Genomic DNA, 20,259 nt, shown 5'->3' on the forward strand with positions numbered 1-20,259 from the left:
AGCTCAATTTGGTCTGGTTGTGACAGTCTCATCTCTATCATCGTGTTGGAAACAGGGTGGAACTGTCCAGCCCGATTTGTTCTGGCTGTGACTGTCTCATTTCTCTCATCCTGAAGGCTAAGCAGTGGAGCAGCCCTGCCCCATTTAGTCTGGGTGTGATCGTCTTATCTCTCCCATCATGTTGGCTGCACGGCAGAGCTGCCTAGCCCGATTGAGTCTGGTTATGTCCCATCTGTCTAATCGTGTTGACTACATGGTGGTGGAGCTCAAATTTGGGCGGGTCTCATCTCTATCATGGTGTTCAATACAATATAGAACTGCCAGGCTTTACTTGGTCTGGCTGTGACTGTCACATTGTACTCATTGTGTTGGCAAGACAGTGGAGTCGCCCGATTTGGTCTCACTGTGACCGGACCATTGTGTTGGCTACATGATGATGGAGCCAGGCTCAATTCGACGTGGTTGTGACTGTCCATTTCTCTCACCGTGATGGCTTCATGGTGGAATTGCCTGGCCTGATTTGGTCTGGTTGTGACCGTTTCCGAAGGGTATAACATCCAGTTCGATGGAGACTAGTCACAACCTATTGAAGACATTGTAACAACTGAAGTCTGAGCAATAACAGATAACTCATACAGAAACCAGTCACAAACAAAACCGAACATAACATCAGATTCAGAACTATTCCTGAATATGTTTTTATTGAAATAAGTTTTACATGGAAAGGAGTAATCACAGCCACATAGTGGTACAGTGTTATACAACACCAAACAAGAATGTTTACAAATTTTCTCCCATCTTTATCAGGCATAATTGCCTCTGTACTCGTCATGTGTCTCCACTCAGTAAACATTTCAAAGCAACATCAATCCTGAATTATTTTACAAATGAGAAGCTTCAGTTCGAGCATTGTCTCCAGCCTGTGATCTCCCTGAACAAGTGAATCAATTAACTTCATCCTTAAAGCTATAGGGAAATGGGAAAACATAATGAAATAGAAACACTGGTTGAGTAGTGTATTACACTTGAGCAAAGTGGCGTACTCTGTAATCTGACACACAGTAGTTTGAGAGATCAATCCCTTTAACTTGTTGACAGCAAACTGCTTCAGATCACTTAATAAATATTTGTCAGCCAGGCGGAGAACTTCGAGATTCTTTGAAAGATCAGAACAGTGTAAGGAAGGACAATGAGGTTGTCTGTCACACCCGTTGAGAAAATGTAACATTGCTACAAAAGCCTCAGGTTGTACTTCTGAGATTGAAACAGTACATTTACTTGACTCAGAATAATATCCTTCCAACATGGCAGCAAAAACAGTTGATTTTGAACAGAGCTTACGTCGATTGGTACTGACATGGCTGTGATTATCAAAAGAAAACGTTACATCCAGGTCCATGTCCGATGTCTCGAAACAACACCTGCCCATCACAACTCTTCTGCGTTTACTCGGATGCATTTTTTCAATTGAATCAGTCCCTGCATTATTACTTCCATCATCAATCTTGTCAGCAGACATACGTTTTGTGTCCACAATCCCGAATTTTGATTTTGAGTCCAAGGCTCTTTCTCTCAGTAGACTACCAAGAACTGCTAGACAGTGAACAGCAAACATCAACAGTGTCTTCTGACCAGATACCAGTTCATCAAATACAAGCTCCAGTGCACCACCTTTCAGCAACATCCTTGATTGAAGAAAATGACTCCTGAAAAAGAATTTTTAAAGAATTACTAGGCATTGATAAGAAACATCAGATAATGTCTGGCTGAGACTTGTGGCCTGTTTTTTGGTCATTACAGCCCAATTTCACCCTTTCTTCTTCTCCACAAGCCATCCAGCAACATGTTAAATGATTCTTAGACATCAAATCTGATTCACCATTTTCCCCAAGTTGAAAGCAAAGATTCTAAAACAGTACATGTTTATCTTCAAAGTGAAGAGGACAACATTAGCTGAATGGTCTCTGTACATCATCAGGTGTCAAGGTCCTTATTACTACATCCTCGAATACCAGGGTCAGTTGCATTCAACTCTCCCCGCAAGTATTAAATGAGCTCTGATCTGTAAGTGAAAGACCCTGAAGCTTAGGATGTTATCAGACAGATTGCCATAAACTCTCACCTGCAAAGGTAAAGTGCATTCATGGCCCACATTCTCCTCTCCTTGTCTGTTCCATTTCTGACTCTGTGCAGTATCACTTCCTGTCCGTATCGGGATTCAACAACAAGCATCAGAGCTTGGATGAACTCCTCGGACAATGTCTGCATCTGTTTTCTTGCTTCAGCGTCTCTTGCTGCTCCAACTGCAGCCGCAACATGGCTTGGACTTCCCAACTCCTTCATTGTAACTAGTTGATTGTCCTCACGCTCACAAAGCAATGTCTCCTTTTGAAGTTGATCAGAAGATTGTAGAAGACTACCACGAGATTCAGTTTTAGCCGCAGCTATCAGAAACTTAACAACACCATCCCTTGTTTGGCCGAGTAGAATGGACACCTTCAATGGCACATTCTTTTCAAGGAGTCTTTCAAAGCAGTTCCGGTTGCGAGCAAGCCTGATCAAGATGCGCCAGGCCTTGGCAGGAGGGTTGTGACAAAGAACAATGTAACTCAGTAATAAATCCATACATTTTGTGTTGAGGAGATACACACTCGGGTCATCCATGTGGGAGATTCGAGATATCAATGTCAATATATTGATCACAGTTGCATTTTCAGATGACACCAGATCATCTCTGCAGCTTCCACTGCTCACATCAGAACCATCCAAGACAGACAGAGGATCAGACACACTTCGTTTCTTGCGTACATTGGGTCTTTTCAGATCGGAGCCGTCTTTGCTTTTAGTGCTACTGGCTGTCAGCTGTCCATCGGAGCTGCTTGTTTTGACCTTTACAACTGCTTCTTGCTCAGATTCGGAGGTACATTTTCCCAAGGATCCTACAAGTGCTGAACCTAGTGTACCAGCAATGGTACTTTGAATTTGGTCCGATTTACTAGAACTCAGCATTGGAGTGGACTCATTCTCAGTGACCTGCACATCGGTTAAAACAACTGGTTTCCTTTCCACATTGGATTCTACCACATTAGTCATGAGGCCACTTCCAATTGGTAGTGAAACGTGTGGGATAGTCTCTGGCACACTTTGGATAGGCTGAAGAATTTGGTCAGTTTGAGTGATTTTTGCAGTAGAGGCTGAGAGGACGTCAAGAGAAGGTTGTGAGTAACTTTCACAAGTGTGTTCAAGTGAGAAAGACAAGTGTTGTACAACTCTTGCCTTTTCTCGACCATGATTTAATCCTGAAGTGGCAGCCATTGGACCTGGAGGGGCTGCATGGTTAGACTCTGAGGACTGGTAGTCAGGGGATGATGGCGGGCTGTAGGTTGGGCCATAGAATGGAGACACTGATGGTGACACAAATGATGAGTTACTCAACGGACTGTAACTTGATCTTGGACTACTGTAAGTGGGAGAGAACTTGGAGCTGTAATGTGAGGATGAGTCACTATGGTAACCACTCCAATCAGACCCAATAGGTGACCAGCCACCTGAAGGATCAGCTGAAAAGGATGTCTTGCATTTCACACCTTTGGAGTACTGTGTATAGTCCCATTCAGTGTGTTCATAGGATGGGCTATCGATGCTGTATTTAACACATTCTGTTGCTAGTGATGTTTTCGAGCCATCCTCCACTGCTTCATTCTTGACAGGAGCTGTGGACTCTTCTGTTACAGCAGTAGCTATGGTACCAAGCCCATCAGCAGCTTCGAAAGAAACCTCATCCTTTTCATTCCCATACTCCGTCATTTCGACAGCATCCTGTGGAGCATCCTCCAAGTCAACAAACTTCTCACAAAATAAACCAGAAGGTTCATTACCCAACAAGTCTTCGCACTTGAAGTCTTCTTCCTTATGAATTTCCTGGTTAATTACATCATTGGCCATAGCAACCAAATCAACTGTCTTAACATCTGAACACTTGCTCAGCTGCTCTATAAGGATGTCCATCAGAGAGTTTTCCAGCATCAGAGAAAAGCTAGCCTCATCATACAGAAAACACACAAATGAACTTAAAATCCTGTTGTGTAAAGCTGACATGGATGCATCCCGTATACACTTCATTAACAAGATAATTCCTCCTAATTCTCTCATCTTGATTCGGTTTACTGATTCCCCACAGCAAAGACAAAGCACGTTTATAACTTTCAAAGTGATCTGTTGAGTCTTTGATTCGGATTCTGCAAGGCTTATGAAAGACTTGATACCTGCTGCTGCACCAAATGCAGGCCGGAAATCTTTATGCAGGGCTAGGCTTAGCAGGATAGACAAGGCGAATTCGGAGAATGTCTTATTCGTGGAAGAGAGAGATTCAACAAGGAAAGAGGTACAATCCGCTTCTATCATCTGACCAACACAGCTATCACTTAACCTAGAAAAGAGAAGTGTTGCATGAAAGCAAACAGAATGGCTACAAGGGAATGTCTTGATATTTTGAAGTTCCCCGCAAACAAGTGATACAAATGGCTGCTGCCTGATCAATATGAAACCCAGCGATTACCAGTTTTACCCTTGGACGAAAAGTAATTTCACAAAATGGCCTTTCCAAATCACCCAATGCAAACAAGACTTTTGGCCTTTGTCCAGGATGACCGGTACACTGGTTACAGATGCAAATATGCTCACCTAGCTGTGAGGTCCTGAACTGCCCTGAATGATGCAGTAACCAGTGGTTCATGATCCAACTTCAGTTTCTCAGCAATGGGTCGCAGTCCTTCAGCTTTGATGATGGCTTCACGTCCACAATCGACAGCACCAATTAACCTGCAGGAAAATAGACAGTATGAGTTTTATCTACATACCGTAGATGAAAAATATCAAAAACCTAAAGTTGTTCTCAGGGTGGCTCAAGTTATCAAACAAGAGGCCATTTCTGAACAGAACCCAGTTCAATGGACTTATTTACATGTAAGGTACCAGGTGACTTATAATTTGATCTTATGACTGTCAAAGAGAAGTGAACCCTCTCAGTTACATCATTTGGGACACAAAATATTTTTTATGCTGTTATTTTACCAGGATTTCATAGCATTCACCCCAGAAATACTGTAAAAATGGGTGTACTTAGTTAAAGGCCTGAGAGTTTGATGATGAACTGTATTTTAATTCACAAGTGTAGCGGCTGACTGACTTGACCTGCATGTATGATGGTGGTCATGTTGGAAGGATAAAACCATGGCTGGAAGAAAATCTAGTAATGAACTGATACCAACCTCAGTAGTCTTACATAACTCTGTTGACAGTCCTTGTTTTCACTCTCAGTGAGGACTTTGATGATTGTCGTGATGAAATGCTCCTCTTTCACAACCAAGTGGATGGTCCTCTTATCTAAAGCTATATTCGCCAATGTCCGGCTGGCACGATTGCAGATACTATCCGTATCACAAGATATGAGCAGTTTTGCTGTAAAAGAAGGGAAGAGCACTATACCACTGCATCAGATCTTTTAGAAATGATATAAAATAGTTTCAATCTCCATCAGTCCAGAGAGCACACAACTCATGCATATGGTGTTTTTAAAGAATTCAAAATGGGCAAGCCCAAAACTCCTTTCTCGGCCATGATATCAGAAGCTTGGATAATAAGATGTCTCCCCCTTATTCTCATTTTAATATTTATAACAACACAATATGTTACCTAATATATGGATGGCATCCCTTTTGACCAACTGGAAATAAATTCATTAGAATTACAGTCAGTCATGTCAATGAAAAATAAAAATTTGAAATATACATCAGAATCATCTCACTATCACAGCATATGCAACAAAACCATGTAACCAAACTATTTTCATCACATCACCATTAAATCATGAAATAAAAGACAACAATTTCAAATAAGGTTTAGATGTTCAGTTTAGTATTTGCTGTTTATGTTTTCCAAGTCCATTTTGGAAATGATATTGATAAAAGGACCATGCGCTCACCAAATCTCTAATTCTTTCATCCAGAAGTACACAGTTCCCAAGAATACTCAGGCAAAGGTCCAGCAGCTTTCGTTGTGGTCGACTTAACATCATCATTTCTCGTGTACCATGACTGCACTCTTCATTGGGTAAACCTTCAGCGATTGACAGGCCTTCTCCCAACCGACTCTGCAGGCATTGAGGGCAGGGTTGTCGATTTGCAGTTGCCTTCACCAATATTGGGTTCTTGCATGTTGGACTGACTGCAACCAAGCCAGTTTCTCGTTTTCTTCTTGGTACTCGGCTTCCGTTCAAACTCTCCTGCACAACAGATGTTCCAACAGTCCCACCAACTTCAACATCATTGCCTATGACGTTCGTGTTGGAGGTGGAAATACAAGTGCTAGCATCATTAATGGTCTTAGACACCAATGTCAAAAGTGCATCACTTCCCCCACAATTATGAAATATTTGTACGTTGGTCTTCTCTCGGGTATATTTCGTTCTTAGCTGCACGAGAGAATTGTACACTTTTGATTCACATGAACTCGACAACGAAGAAATGATGGCCTGAATAGTCTCACCAGTTGCTGAAGATGCTGAGCTAGATAATGGGATGTGTTGGGATGATGAAGCAATCCCCCTTCTTTTTGGACTTTCACTTTGTGTTGTGGTTTGACTCGCAGACCCAGAGCTTGAATTGGACATATTTCATGAATTAGACTGTCCTCTCCAATGTCTAATTAATGCCAATGGTACTCTTTCAACACTAACATTTGCATCACCAACTGATGCGTATTTATCATCTATTTTTTTTAGTTTTCGAGCAAAACGTATGAAATTAGGACCTTTAATTAGTCATGACAGTTCGTCTACCATTTTGGACAATCATGCAAAGTCACATGATCTTCTCTGAGTCATGTGACTTAAGCTTACAATCTCCAATTACTCTGCACAATCCGCATTTATCACCACCATTTTGTACAAAATATCATTCAGAGTATTAATTTCCAGGTTTTTCTTTTAAAAACAGGCATTATTTCTGTAAAAACTAGGAATTTCTTAATTTACCGTTGAGATGGGAACATATTTGGTTATTTTTATAGAATAAGGACTAAAAATAGTAGAATTATTTTTGTGTCGACGAAACACAAAGTTTAGTCTTAGTGAACTATCCAAAGATATTCATACACCCGGCACTTTTATTACAGAGTTGACAGGCAGAGGAGTCTGTTTTAGATTGGCGAGTGTTGATTCTTGGTCATGTGACTTGACTAAAATTCAAAATGGTAGACGAACTTTCCACTTCCTCATCGAATATGTTGCCAAGACTCTCGATTTTAAGATCGGAACAGAATTCAGTTAGGCAAAGATAGAAGCAGCAATGTATCACTAACTGTCAATGTATATTTTACTAGATAATAATAACTTTTGTGATTTATTCTGTCATTTTCAGCTTGGTTGACTGATCGACTGGGAGAAAAAACATTTTAATCATTGTGGTTTTAAACAAAGCAGACTTCTGTTACTGAACTTCCTGAACTGCTGAAGGGGATCTTCGATCATGGCAGAAGAACGGAGACCTCTGATTGTACGGCAAGATACACGCTGTGACCAACGATCAAGAACAACAAAACAGTGGGCAGGTGCAGCTATTTTAGGAACTGTAACATTGGAAAGAATTGCATTCTATGGCGTGACTGGCAACTTGGTACTGTTTCTAAACAAAGATCCATTCTCATGGATGTCATATAATGCTTCAAATGCTCTCTTTGTATTCATGGGATTATCTTTTGTATTGTGCCTCTTTGAAGGATGGTTAGCTGATGCTTTTCTTGGTCGGTTCAAAACAATATTCATTTTCTTCTTCGTCTACCTTGGAGGCTACATTCTTCTTCCTTTGTTATTTCCATACCCATTTAAAAGAAATGGTGAAGATACAGAGCTGCCTCAGATGTGTAGTAGTGTCACTTATAATACATCCAATGGGACTTCGTTCATGTCATTAGCTCAGCACTCACTATCAATCCTTGTGCAAAACTGGACTGTTGTGATCACTGGGGATACACCAAACAGAGTTAGCCCAGGAGATGAGGCATGTGCACCATTTGTGTATCTGTCTCTAGTGCTGATGGCAATTGGCACAGCTGCAATCAGAACAAACATTGCTCCTTTTGGAGGTGACCAGGTTAGTACATGCACTTGATGAATGAAACACAACTATAACTTGATCATACCATATTTATACATGTGAAGAGTTTTTATGAAGCAGAACATGGTTTCTTTATTAGTTGCATCACAAACAGATATAGCAAAACCATTTGATCTGGAACAGTGCACATCGCCCTTTGTGGTGCCTTGTAAACGTGATCACAGATTTTTATTTTTTGGCATTGCAGATGAAATCTGAGGGACCTCAAGCGAGTCGAGGCTTCTTCAACTGGTTTTATTGGTCTGTCAACATTGGTTCCTTCATTGCTCTCGGACCCATTGCATATTTACAACAAGAGGTCAGCTTCTTCTGGGGATACCTTGTTCCAGGCATCTGTCTTTTCCTGGCGATGATCGTGTTTTGTGCAGGTAAGAGTCGCACATAATTTCCTGCAAGTTGTAATAAACAGTTCATATCTTGATGGAAATTCAAATATAACACTACATGTAGAATTGTCAGTTGAGTCTGCAGGCGGACTCTGGCGTCTCTGCCAACATGAAGCCATGCAGTACACAATGCCCAGCTGTCTGCATACATTTTACATGTACGTGTACAAGGTGCCTATGGATCCACTCCATGATATGCAAGCTACCACTGTCGGATAACTATTATTATGGTCAATTTCATACCACAAGCCCTTACAGTTGGATTAAATACCTGGCGCATATCAATCAATACACTCGTTCCTGTTACTTCACACTTATATGTCAGCTGTGCAACAACCAAGGTGCTCTCATCTAAAAGAATTAAAATATATTTTCTTTTGGATAACGTGTCATTCTCATCTTTCAGGTTGCAAATTCTACCTTGTCAAGCCACAATCAGGAAGCGTGATTTCTAGTATTTTCAACGTGATCTGGGAGGCCTGTAGTATGAAAAGAAAGCAAAACAAAAGACACCAACAATATCGGTAAAGCTCATGCATATAGTCTTTTATTTCCTCAAATGCAACCAGGAAATCTGTTTGATAATCATGTCAGGATGTGTAGTGATGTAGACATTTACCACCAAAACTGTCTTCTTTTTTGGTATCGTTAACCAAATATTTGGTAAAATTTTAGCAAACATCTAAAGTTTAATCAGACCCACTTTCAGCTCCTACAAAAAAACAACTGACCACATGGTGGGACACAGTTTTGTGTCTGTTGATGTTCGAAGACATCAGAGATGATATTTGAAATGCAGTGATGATAAATGTTCTCTTCTAGGACAATTGACACTGCTGGTTCTTCATCTGAAGCTCAACCACAAGGTCTCCTCGATTATGCCAAAAGTCGCTACGGAGGTAGTTTCCATGACAATGATGTTGAAGAGGTCCGAAGCCTCGGTAAAACTGTGTTGATATTTGTGACTATGATCCCATATTGGATCGGTTATTATCAGGTGAGTGTAAATCTAAAACAAATACATGTACAGGATCTTTTAAAATCAAAACTGTCACTTAATCATGTTAATTGACATGACATATTTTAAACACGCAAACTCTCCTTCGCAAGTCTGTGAACGATACCAGTGAATGTCAGAACGAAATGTTAATTAGAAAGATGGTGAAATGACAGGAGCTGACTTAATCTTTCTTCAACTGTAGATGGAGACCACCTTTCTGATGCAGGGGTTGCACATGCGCCTGTCTCCTGAAAGAGCCTACTTCGATGATGATAGGATTGGGAATATTACTTCAATACCAGTAAATAGAACTGGCAATTCCACATCCGTGAAGCAGTTTCAGGTAAGTGTTGATTTCTGCCAGTCTCAGCAACTTTTCAACATGCAGATACTGGGAACTTGGTGCAGTCATCTGTCCTGAGATTTTCATATCAATTTGGATAGGCATTACATTTTAAAATCACTCACAAACTTCTTCAAATTCTTCCTCGGTTCTCTATGGAGATCCCCTCAGACTTGATGAATAATTGCATGACAGTATGTATACTTTGTCCAAGTAAAATGTAAGTACTTGTGATTAAACTCCATTATATTGTGACCTTTTTTATTTCAGATCCCAGCTGCCTGGCTGTCTTTGTTCGATGTCATAGTTGTGATCATACTCATTCCAATAATGAATCGATTAATCTACCCAAAACTGGACCGAATGAACAGACCTCTTTTGCTGAAGAATCGCATCGCTATCGGGATGGCAGTGTCTGTGTTAGCAATTATATGCGCTGGTGTTGTTGAAAACCAGAGATTAGCAATATTTTGGAAGAATGGAACGGAGCACCCTGTCCCACAGGTTGTTGGTAAGTAACATTTTCTCAAGTGACAGCAAAAATCAACTCTCTGGCTGTATTTAAATTGTGGGTTATTTAAAGCTTGCTTCCATAAGCACTCTAAGTATTACTAAATTAAGTCAAAAGTGTAAGGTCACAACTTAATTCCATGTACAATGCACATATCTGACAGAAGTTTATTTCAATTGTGTAAATTAGGTAATACAAGATTTTGAATTTGCGGATTTAGGTTTCGACCATTTTCAAATCACTTGTAAAATGATATTGACCTTTTAGAAAAGTCGAGAGTAGGCCATAAGTGAAAGAACTATACATGCAGCTGATGATTACTCTTGTTATTTATAGCAATTTTAAAGTCAATAGATATTTAATTTTTTCTTGAAGTCCAATTAACCTATATATTGTGTTATTACAAATACGTCCAAGAGTGATCAAATGTCCTGAAAACAATGTTAACTCTTTAACTCCGTAGACATGATATGAATTATTTTTGTCTTTAAGGTAACACAACATTTTATGCTGCTGATATGGCTATAGCCTGGCAGATTCCCCAGTATGCGCTGATTGGTATAAGTGAGGTGTTTACCAGTATTGGAGGTAAGACCTTGTTATATCTTGTCTTTTATTCAAGGTTTCTCGGCTCAACCAGTGATTATCTTCTCTGGTGACAAAAGCCATTGGGGATATAGGAACAAGAAGACTGTCCTGGAGTAATGGTGGACTTGACAGAATTGTATCCACACATTGTCATTCGATTCCTGACATGGACACACATTTGACAATGGACAATTAGTTCACTTCAATTGTCTTATGCTTTAAAAGTCACTTCCAAGAGTAGGTACCAAGAGTACCTATGGTTTGGCAAGCTAAAGTTCCAACAAGGGGGCGCCTGACGTTGATGCTCTTCAGTGGAAGACAGAATTTCCAGGCCAACATTGAGCATAATGAAAATCATTTCTTACTATGATTTCAGGTCTCGAGCTTGCCTACTCTCTCTCACCGAAAAGCATGCAAGGACTCATCATGGGGTTGTTCTACTTCATGTCGGGCATCGGTAGTTTCCTCGGAACTGCTATCATGTACATCTTCCAAGGGATATGGTTCTTCACCTGGGATCGAGGTGACATCAATTGCCGTTTTTTATGCAGTTGGGATACAGATAAGATATGTGCAGAATGTCGCATGGACTATTATTTCTTTGTCTTGGCAGGTGTGGAAGTGTTTGGACTGATACTGTATCTTTTGTTGACATGGAAATGCAGACTCGGTCAAGACCTGGGGAGGAAGAGAGTCATCCAGGATGATTCTATTAATCAATCAACACCAGCGTCATTGTCAGTTCCTTCAGACGATGTTGGAGACTGTAAACCGGAGGGAAGGAATGGAAGTGTTAAAAGGCAATCTACTAAAGGATATACTATGAATTACACGGCATGATACCATTGGGTCACTACTGTTGGCCAATGTAATGAGTGATGTGATACCACAAATATGGGATGACTGTCTCATATATTGCGAGAGTGTGTTGGCTATGTTATGGCAGGGCGATGGTTAAATTTGACATTAACAAGAAACCAAATAAGTGTAATGGCTGGGACAATCCTATTTGAGGGCAATCCAAGGTATTTCCAGGGAATTGAACTTGTGTTTCGGGATCAATCACACAATATTCGGCCCTGATTTATATCAAATTTTGTAAAATGGATTTTATACTTTGTTTATATTATGCTGTACATTTTATATTGTTTTTAATTCATTGAATAGCTGTATATTTGATGAAGTCCAGTGTATGTCCTCTTCCAGTGTGTTGTTCCCTGACATAATAAAGGTGCTTCAAGGGAACAATCATTTCTGTTTAGTAGTCATGTGGTGTGCCTGGACCTTCATTTCTTTTTATTGACTTGTCACCGAATAGTACAATGTAATAAGACTCCACAATTGTACATTTTCTGAAATTATACTCATGTTGCAGGCAAATATATATACAGTAGAACCTCTCTATTAAGGACACCCTCTGGACCGACGAGTGCTGTCCTTAATAGAGAGGTGTCCTGATTAGAGAGGTAAAATTGAATGGAAACAACTAATTTGGGACCAAAACTAGTGTCCTTAATAGAGAGGTTGCCCTTTATAGAGAGGTGTCCGCTAAGGGAGGTTCCACTGTATATGTGATTTAGTGTTTGAACATCATATTTTGGTGAAGCAAACCGTTTCACAAAACACTTGTTTTTCTGTATCATAAAAATGATCACATTTATTTTATGGCTCTAATTGGCTGAGCTTCATGACTGGAATAATACCAAGACTTAAGAGCACATGATTGATATTTGTGGCAGTTTGGTTACAGAAGCATCATTTCACCGTCAATGAAGTAATGTATTCTGGCAGTGGAGTTTAACTTATTTTTGCTCTTATATGTCCAAATAGAAGACAAGTGTAAATTTGATGTGTGTATCAAGTTTACAGAAGTAGTGGGCTTGACTTGAGAATTCACTGCCACTTTTTACTCTAATGACAAGTGCCTCTTATTTTGTCAATCAAACCAAGGCTGAGAACAGTTTTTGGGGAAATGGTGGTAAATTGTCAAGTCGCTCCTCCAAGAAGTGAAACCTGAGAAACTGACAGGCTAATTTCTATGAGAAATCAGTGATTGTTGCTTGTGCTTACTGGTCAATGCATAATCTTATGGCATTCATTATCTGTGATAAAACGCAATAAAAAAAGCTGAGGGCTGTCAAATCAAATACTGTTGAATTGTCTCCTTTTGAAACAACCATGACTGGACATCAAACCTCTAGTTGCTATACAACTTGTGTTGTGTCTGCAGTCCATCTTAACACACTGCTCATCACTGCGTGGAGAATGCCATCTCCAGGGTTTCGATGCTGTCCCAGATTCAGAAGATCAGTCCATGCCATCTATGGTGGTGCACCTCAGCCAGGCGAGGTTTTATGAAGGTCACGATATAGGTGATGGCTTTGCAGTAGTCTGCCAGTGTGACTTCTTCGATGGCTGTGATGCGGTGCTACAAACAAAAACTACCTTCCATGTTTCAACAGTAACATTTATTTGGGTTGTGACATTGTCCTTGTCTCAGGTGTGGTTGGACCACCGCATCATTGGCTCGTCCCAGACAGTTTTTACAGGGCTTTGAAAGGTTGTGCAACACAAAAAAATATTCTTCACAATAATTTACTATCTAGATTTTAAAACCAAACGTATACATGTATTAGAGAAACATTAGCACCAAGCTGTGTTCCAATCCAATTCTTCTCCCTCCAAGCACCATGTCATTTTTACAGAGTTCGTCATTCATCTCCATAATACCTCCCCTGAATGGGAGACGGAGTTTTACCTGTCACAGTTTCAATGGACTTTAATTCTGTGTTGCCATAGAAACCACATTTTAACGCAGTGATCCAAAAAGTCACGACCCTCACCGAAAAGCAGTGTGATATCAGTCAGGATTCAGTCAGGTTGCAGTGTTACCTCACATTTTTATGGCAGTGTTGAAATCAGTGGAAAGCAGTCATAGGGAGTGTTTTTCAGTCACGCAATACCAAAGCATACAGTTATACAGCAATCAAAAATAGAGGTTAGGGAGTCATAAGCAGTGGTAAGACAGTCAAAATCAGTGGTAAGGCAGTCAAAAGCAGTGCTCATTTAAATATTTAGGCTGACTGATTTCCACTGCTTTTGACACTGAAAATGACTCCCCACTATGCATCATGCACAGGGCTGGCAGTGGGGTTCAGTGTTAATTTAAATATTTCGCAGCACACTGAATCCACACTGAAACACCACTGATTTTGACTGCCATTTCCAAAACCTCTTGGAGGGAGCAGTCATTTTCAGTGTTAATATGAATAATTTATTTAATGGCATGCAGGCACGAACTGTTACTTTTGCTGTCCTATTTTACTTTTTAGACGGTGTGTTTGCGTCCAATATGGCAGTGATGACGTCATCTGCACAAATAGAGGACATCGCCATTGCATGATGACGTGACACAGTAAAAAGATGACAAATTCACATCCTTGACCTACGTCATTGCAAACTTTGTCATAATGACAGTGGTCAGATGGGTTACTAGACAATTGAAACGACACATGGCACATAGCTACTGTCAGTGATGTCAGGGATTAAAGCTAGATCAAATTGACGTCCAAATAAAGTAACTGCACACGGCCTGTAGAATAATGATCTACTGATTGATGTGTATTGAGCTCCCATGCAGATAATTTGCAGTGTATGCATACATTACAATTAACACCTATAGGGCCTACAGTAGATGCATGAAGATACATGCAGATATCTTGCAGTGTTGCATGCATTACAACACCTATAGGGCCTACAGCCTTCTTGATTTGCTGAAAATACAACTTCAGTGTCTGTCCAGATTACCCTTTTTGCATTCATTTGGCTCCTTATGTGTTCCAATTCAAACTGACTAAAACTCCCCTCTTCTCATATTGAAATTCGGGTAAATATCGAGAAATATGAAGAGCTACCATGATTTCTTGAATGTTTGACTATCAAATTCAAACTTAATACTAGCTTCCTGTCTCAGGTTGCATTATGGGTGATATTTAACACTGAATTTGACTGCAATTACCACTGCTTTACACTGCCATCAAGTCTTAATCTCACCAGTCATAAAGCAGTGGTTTTCAGTCATGTTGAAAATGCCACGGGTTTCGATCAGAGTTGGAGAAGTGGAAATCAGTGTTCTTTCAGTCATAGGCAGTGTTTTTGATTACGTCGTTCATAATGATATGCAAGTGGCAGTGCTTTGCAGTGGTCTTTCAGTCAAAATCAGTGGTTTTAAAACATTAAGAAAAAATGATATGCCTAAGACAGTCATATGCAGTGGGGGTTTCAGTCAAAAGCAGTGTGATGCAGTCATTTTCAGTGCACTGCCTTTTGGTGAGGGGAGTCCAAGGAAGCCAAATCCAGCCAGGAAGAAGAAATAATAATCCAAATGACACACATTGCATATTTTTGTGACATCATCGGGGCAGAGCAGACGACAGTTGATATTTCCCTCATCCCAAGTAAAGAACCAAATGCCAGTAAAGAAATAGCTGAATAATGCCCCAAAGAAGCTGCCAACACCACAAAAGAGCCAGAACAAGGACATGGTGACACCCTTCAAGGGGATGGAGGACTGGGAGTATGCAAGCTCTAAACCTGAAAGACAGAAGAGGAACATGGGTGTATGCCAAGTCATCAGAAGTCAAGTCTGTTTTCCCTTTAGCGCCCCACACACAAGCGATCTATTGCAGCAACCTGCAACAAAGGTCACTCTTTGCGACGTCATTACAGATGCCTGCGAAAGAATCTTTGACCACAGCAACTTGTATTCAATGGCAAAGCACACTGAATATAGGAATTTTGTACGTCCATGTTTAAAAGATCCCAAGGAGTGAACCACTGAAGGTATCAAGTATTGCACCCACCTGCTACACTGGCAAAGACTTCAGCCAGTCCAAGTAGAAGGTACTGAGGAATCTGCCAGGCTGCATTCATCTGGGCTGCCTCATAGAATGTATTACCTGTGGAGAACAATTTTAATTGTTCTTTAATGTCTGGTTAATGTCTCCTATTAACCAGCAGACAACGCAATATCTATCATCTAATACCACCTCGCTTTCAAATCAAAATCTGAATCTCTCTATTGGAAATCTCTGCCTACAAGAACTACCATTGTGTCTTTCTAACAAACTAATCACATGGCTTGCTTGTCATTATCACAACTTACTAATATTCTGATTTTTCACATGTGGTGTTTGATTGGTTGCTACTCCGGACCACATGCCATCGCGACGCTCATACTCCACAAGGCCGGCAACAACCACGGCTGAAATGGACAGCACAAACCCAATGGCAATTCGGTTACGGAGAATGTGTGGACAGCGCCCTCTCTGTTTCAGTTTGGAGTAGACCCAGATGTCCAGTAGCGGGATGAAGAAGACCATGACCAGTGGTTCAAATAGATATAACCATGCAACGGGAATCTATCATGAAAAACAAGATCATTTTAAATAGAATGAATTATTGTCTTTTGTAAATATTCCTCCATACTACATATTATAACTTTGTTTTCATTGTCACAGCAGCAGCAAAAGAAATTTTGTGGACCTACTATATGTTTTTTTACTTTATAACAGTACATTCTATCAAATAGTATGTTGTATGTGTCCTTGAAATGTGTATATATTGTTTAAAGCGTCCCCTTTACATAAATATGTGCCAGTCAATGACAGTTATTCTCCTCGACCTCTCCTTTTATGGCATTGATGAATCGATGTGTCCACTTACATGAAAGCCTACAGTTTCTGTTTGCAAATCCATGTGCAGACCTTGAAAGATGAATGCAGTAGGCATCTGGAATTGAAATAGGAAGTTGCTAGTCACACCTCACGAAGGACAGCTTTGTAATAATGTTGTTATTCTAATACTGTCACGTACTGAAATCCACAACTTGGCTCCCCTGTAGTGGATTTTCATCAGCATGCAATATCAATTGTACATTTAACGAGGTCACCTGAGGTTTAGAAATGCATCCCAAGTTGGGATGATCCTAGCCTTCAAAGTTGTACCCAATTTAGAGTCCACATTAAATGGAAAGAAGCTCTTTATTCCAGCTAAAGTAAAATTCTTGGATCTTTAGAGAAAGCTCGTGTTTTTAGCAAATAAATGTTGATGTAGTATCCTACTTGATGGTAGATTGTCCAGTAAGGCACAAAGGTTGAGAAGAGCACTACAAGCTTGAGGAAGGCCAAGCTATCATCAACCTCTTGATCACTGTATGGGCCACCACACTGCTCTCTCCTCGCATAGTCAAACCAACTGCGTGGCTTCCGAAGACTGCTCAGACTTCCGAAGTCTCCTGATACATCTGCTAAAACACTGACAGTACTGAAATGAATAATAACATTTCAGTGTTAAAGGCGAGATGAAGACATTCCAGAGACTATTGACCACTATCAACCTATATCATGCCCGAACTAATGTGGCTTTCCACCGTCCATAAGATAAGTTCTCACCTCCTGTTAGGATCTGTCTTCCAGCAGCATGAGGCCTTGAAGCAAAAACCAAACTTGAGAACCCCCAGACAATTCTTCAGGGCCAAGCGTGTCACGCGAGATGCTTCTGCTATCCTTGATTTGTACCATCCACCACCTTAAATAGAAAACGAGACCTGTCAAAGTGGAAGTCCCTCAGGGGTTCCCATCAGAGACATTATTTTACATATTCATCTGCGCTCAGAATACTGGAAACCTCCCAATGAAGGACAGAATTTGTCACGTCCCTGCATACCCTATGTTCTATGGTATGTTAAATGAGTGCCAGCTTTACCTGTTCCAAAGAAAAACAGTGCCACTCCCAAGCTGATGGTAGATGCGATATAACCAGCATGGAAGTTGAACGTCTGCTGAACAAACGCAATGATCCCCAAGGCAACCAAGGAGCCAATGTTAGCACACCAGAAGAACCAGTCAAAAAAGGATTGGACGACATCTTTATGGGGATGCTCCTCATCCTGTAAGGGAAAGAAAGGATAAGCTGATGAAATCGTTTTGACGTTGGTCACATATTATGCAATCCACTGAAAGAAAGTCCAAGAGACATGTATTCACAAAAAGAGAACAAAAATATCATTTGAATGAAATTGAATAACCACCAATGGGCAAGACAGTGATGTTGCCATTTTTGCATTGAATAATAACTTCACATTCAGAAACCAGGTTAAGATCACATGAAATGAAACGAAACTTAGCATATCTCTGTACAAATGAGTTGCAGAGCTTTCATGAGTAAACTTGAGAGCCAAGGTCTTGTCCTTACCTTCCAATGTTGAGCTCCATATGGTGCGATGTTAGCTTTGACAGCCCCCGCCCCGACAGCCATGAGACAGACAAAGAAATAAATGGGCCAGGCACAGTTCTCATTTAGGGCAGAGCGGGTCCTGCTTGCATCTGCACCACCAACAAGGTTCAGCGTGCTGTTGGAGATCGGAGTATAATTGGAAGCTTGATCAGAAAGAGATATGTTTGTTGGGATGAGGTGATCCCTCGGCACCATGATTGATCGGTGAGTGCACATCTTCGGAAGACTATAGTTAGTATTGGATTCACTGGCATCAAGTAGTTCATCCAAGACAGGGAAGAAGATGTAACCAGCAATATAGATGAGAAAGAACAAGCATATTGTCCTGTATCTGCCTAGGAGCATATCAGCTATCATACTGCCAATGAAGGAAAACGTATAAGCTGTACCGATCAGGATGAATGTTGCTATGATTGAATTGTATGATGTCCAGTCTAGTGGCTCTTTGTTGAGGAATATGCCGAGTGTGACCGCCATGCTCAGGAAGGCCACGCGCTCCAGCACCTCCGTGATGAGAATGGTCAGACAGGCAAAGTGTCGTTTCCGCTGTTTTTCATTCTGGACGGCCACATTTGGTCGAATCAATGGGGAGTTTTCCTGAGCTGTGTTCTCCATACTGTCAACAGATGCCATGCCTACTGATCAAGGAGTTTACCCTAAATGTTGCTGGATACAATACTTGTTTCATTTACACATGAAAGCTTGCATTGTCTGAAACATAATACAAGATAGAAGATAAAAAACATTCATAACTTGCAAGCTATAAATTTCCTTCACTTCCAATCCACATTTTTATCTTCAACAGTGTTGTGTGAAGATCATACTAATTTGGTGGACTTCAACTAAGATGGTGTGTTTTTTGTCAGGGATTAAAATAATCAAAGTGAATGTCAAAATAACTTCAAGATTAAACATACCAAATTATTTGTTCCGCTACAATATCCATCCAATGTATCAATGGATCTCCAGCACTAGCCTACATACCCATCTATATGTCTCGAGTTTTCATATCAAATACAATCAATGTCTAAGCAATGACCCAATTTCTGGGAAAGTGGGTCAGACAGAAATAACTTCCTTGTTAGTGGCCCACTGATACAATTGATATATCATCGACTATACAGCACTAGCCTACAGAGTGTCTCAAAAAACCTAATTTGAATTATAATAATCATAATCTTTATAATTATCATAATCTTTCGTCCTCTGTTAACCCAAGAAACATAAGATGGTCCATCCTTAAGGCCTGGGCAGTATATTTCTTATATTTTCATGTCTTTCCTGTTCTTTTCTTCGTTCTTCTTCATATTTCTACAAAACAAACAAGCAACAAAATAGTTCTTTTCAATTAGATACTCTTTATTCAAGAAGAAAATATACATTTTTTTATACCAATAAGATTATGTTACATATACATCGTTATTAAAGACTAAAAGATTCTGGATAAGATATACGACAGGTTCACTCTCGAAACTGTCCACTCTACATCTGTGACTATAGAATTAAGCAAAGATTTTTTATTTTCAAGAGCTCATTCTGGCTTGTTTTAGAAGATTGAAGTTCGATATATTATTTAACTACGAAACATGGCTGTAAACATAATGGAGCCAACAGTAGACTGTGATTGACACCTGTCAATTAGGGGAAGCATCTGTACTATCAGTTTGCCCTTACAAGTACAAGTTAAGAGTTATAGATAGATTTTAGCTTCATGCCAGAGACTGTCATAAGCCACATAACTCTACAAATGTGTTTCTTCTACAAGTTTGAATAAAACAACAGCTACTTTGAGGTATGTATAACACAACAGTCACTGAGGTACCACGAGAGTTTAGTTTTAACAATACTGCAATACGGCTGGAACGATTTTACACCAAAACAGAACTTGCACAACTTACAATACATCACACCTTGAAGACAAAGGAATTCAAATTACTGGTGAAGTGGATAAATGATCCATG

General features: G+C 40.2%; 3 protein-coding genes across 3 annotated transcripts; 1 reads left to right on the forward strand and 2 right to left on the reverse strand.

The window, feature by feature from the left end:
- Positions 1 to 701: 701 nt before the first annotated feature.
- LOC135483326 (uncharacterized) lies at positions 702 to 6,847 on the reverse strand. The gene is made up of 6 exons (XM_064764119.1): positions 5,984 to 6,847; positions 5,695 to 5,725; positions 5,271 to 5,460; positions 4,684 to 4,821; positions 2,123 to 4,429; positions 702 to 1,706 (listed from the first exon to the last, which is right to left on the reverse strand). Exons 1-6 carry the CDS (start codon positions 6,668 to 6,670, stop codon positions 866 to 868), a joined length of 4,194 nt encoding a protein of 1,397 aa, XP_064620189.1. The 5' UTR covers positions 6,671 to 6,847; the 3' UTR covers positions 702 to 865.
- Positions 6,848 to 7,242: 395 nt separating this feature from the next.
- On the forward strand, positions 7,243 to 13,149 carry LOC135483327 (solute carrier family 15 member 4-like). The gene is made up of 8 exons (XM_064764120.1): positions 7,243 to 8,150; positions 8,362 to 8,542; positions 8,967 to 9,084; positions 9,383 to 9,557; positions 9,763 to 9,903; positions 10,174 to 10,414; positions 10,907 to 11,002; positions 11,379 to 13,149. Exons 1-8 carry the CDS (start codon positions 7,527 to 7,529, stop codon positions 11,840 to 11,842), a joined length of 2,040 nt encoding a protein of 679 aa, XP_064620190.1. The 5' UTR covers positions 7,243 to 7,526; the 3' UTR covers positions 11,843 to 13,149.
- A 1,448-nt stretch (positions 13,150 to 14,597) lies between these two features.
- LOC135483328 (solute carrier family 15 member 4-like) lies at positions 14,598 to 19,306 on the reverse strand. The gene is made up of 9 exons (XM_064764121.1): positions 19,216 to 19,306; positions 18,257 to 19,009; positions 17,768 to 17,951; positions 17,455 to 17,590; positions 17,125 to 17,326; positions 16,727 to 16,792; positions 16,167 to 16,422; positions 15,865 to 15,960; positions 14,598 to 15,595 (listed from the first exon to the last, which is right to left on the reverse strand). The coding sequence occupies exons 2-9, from the start codon at positions 18,929 to 18,931 to the stop codon at positions 15,288 to 15,290; spliced, it is 1,923 nt and encodes a 640-aa protein (XP_064620191.1). The 5' UTR covers positions 18,932 to 19,009; positions 19,216 to 19,306; the 3' UTR covers positions 14,598 to 15,287.
- Positions 19,307 to 20,259: the final 953 nt, after the last annotated feature.

Source organism: Lineus longissimus, chromosome 2 (genome assembly GCF_910592395.1).
Source record: "Lineus longissimus chromosome 2, tnLinLong1.2, whole genome shotgun sequence".
Classification (NCBI taxonomy): domain Eukaryota; kingdom Metazoa; phylum Nemertea; class Pilidiophora; order Heteronemertea; family Lineidae; genus Lineus; species Lineus longissimus.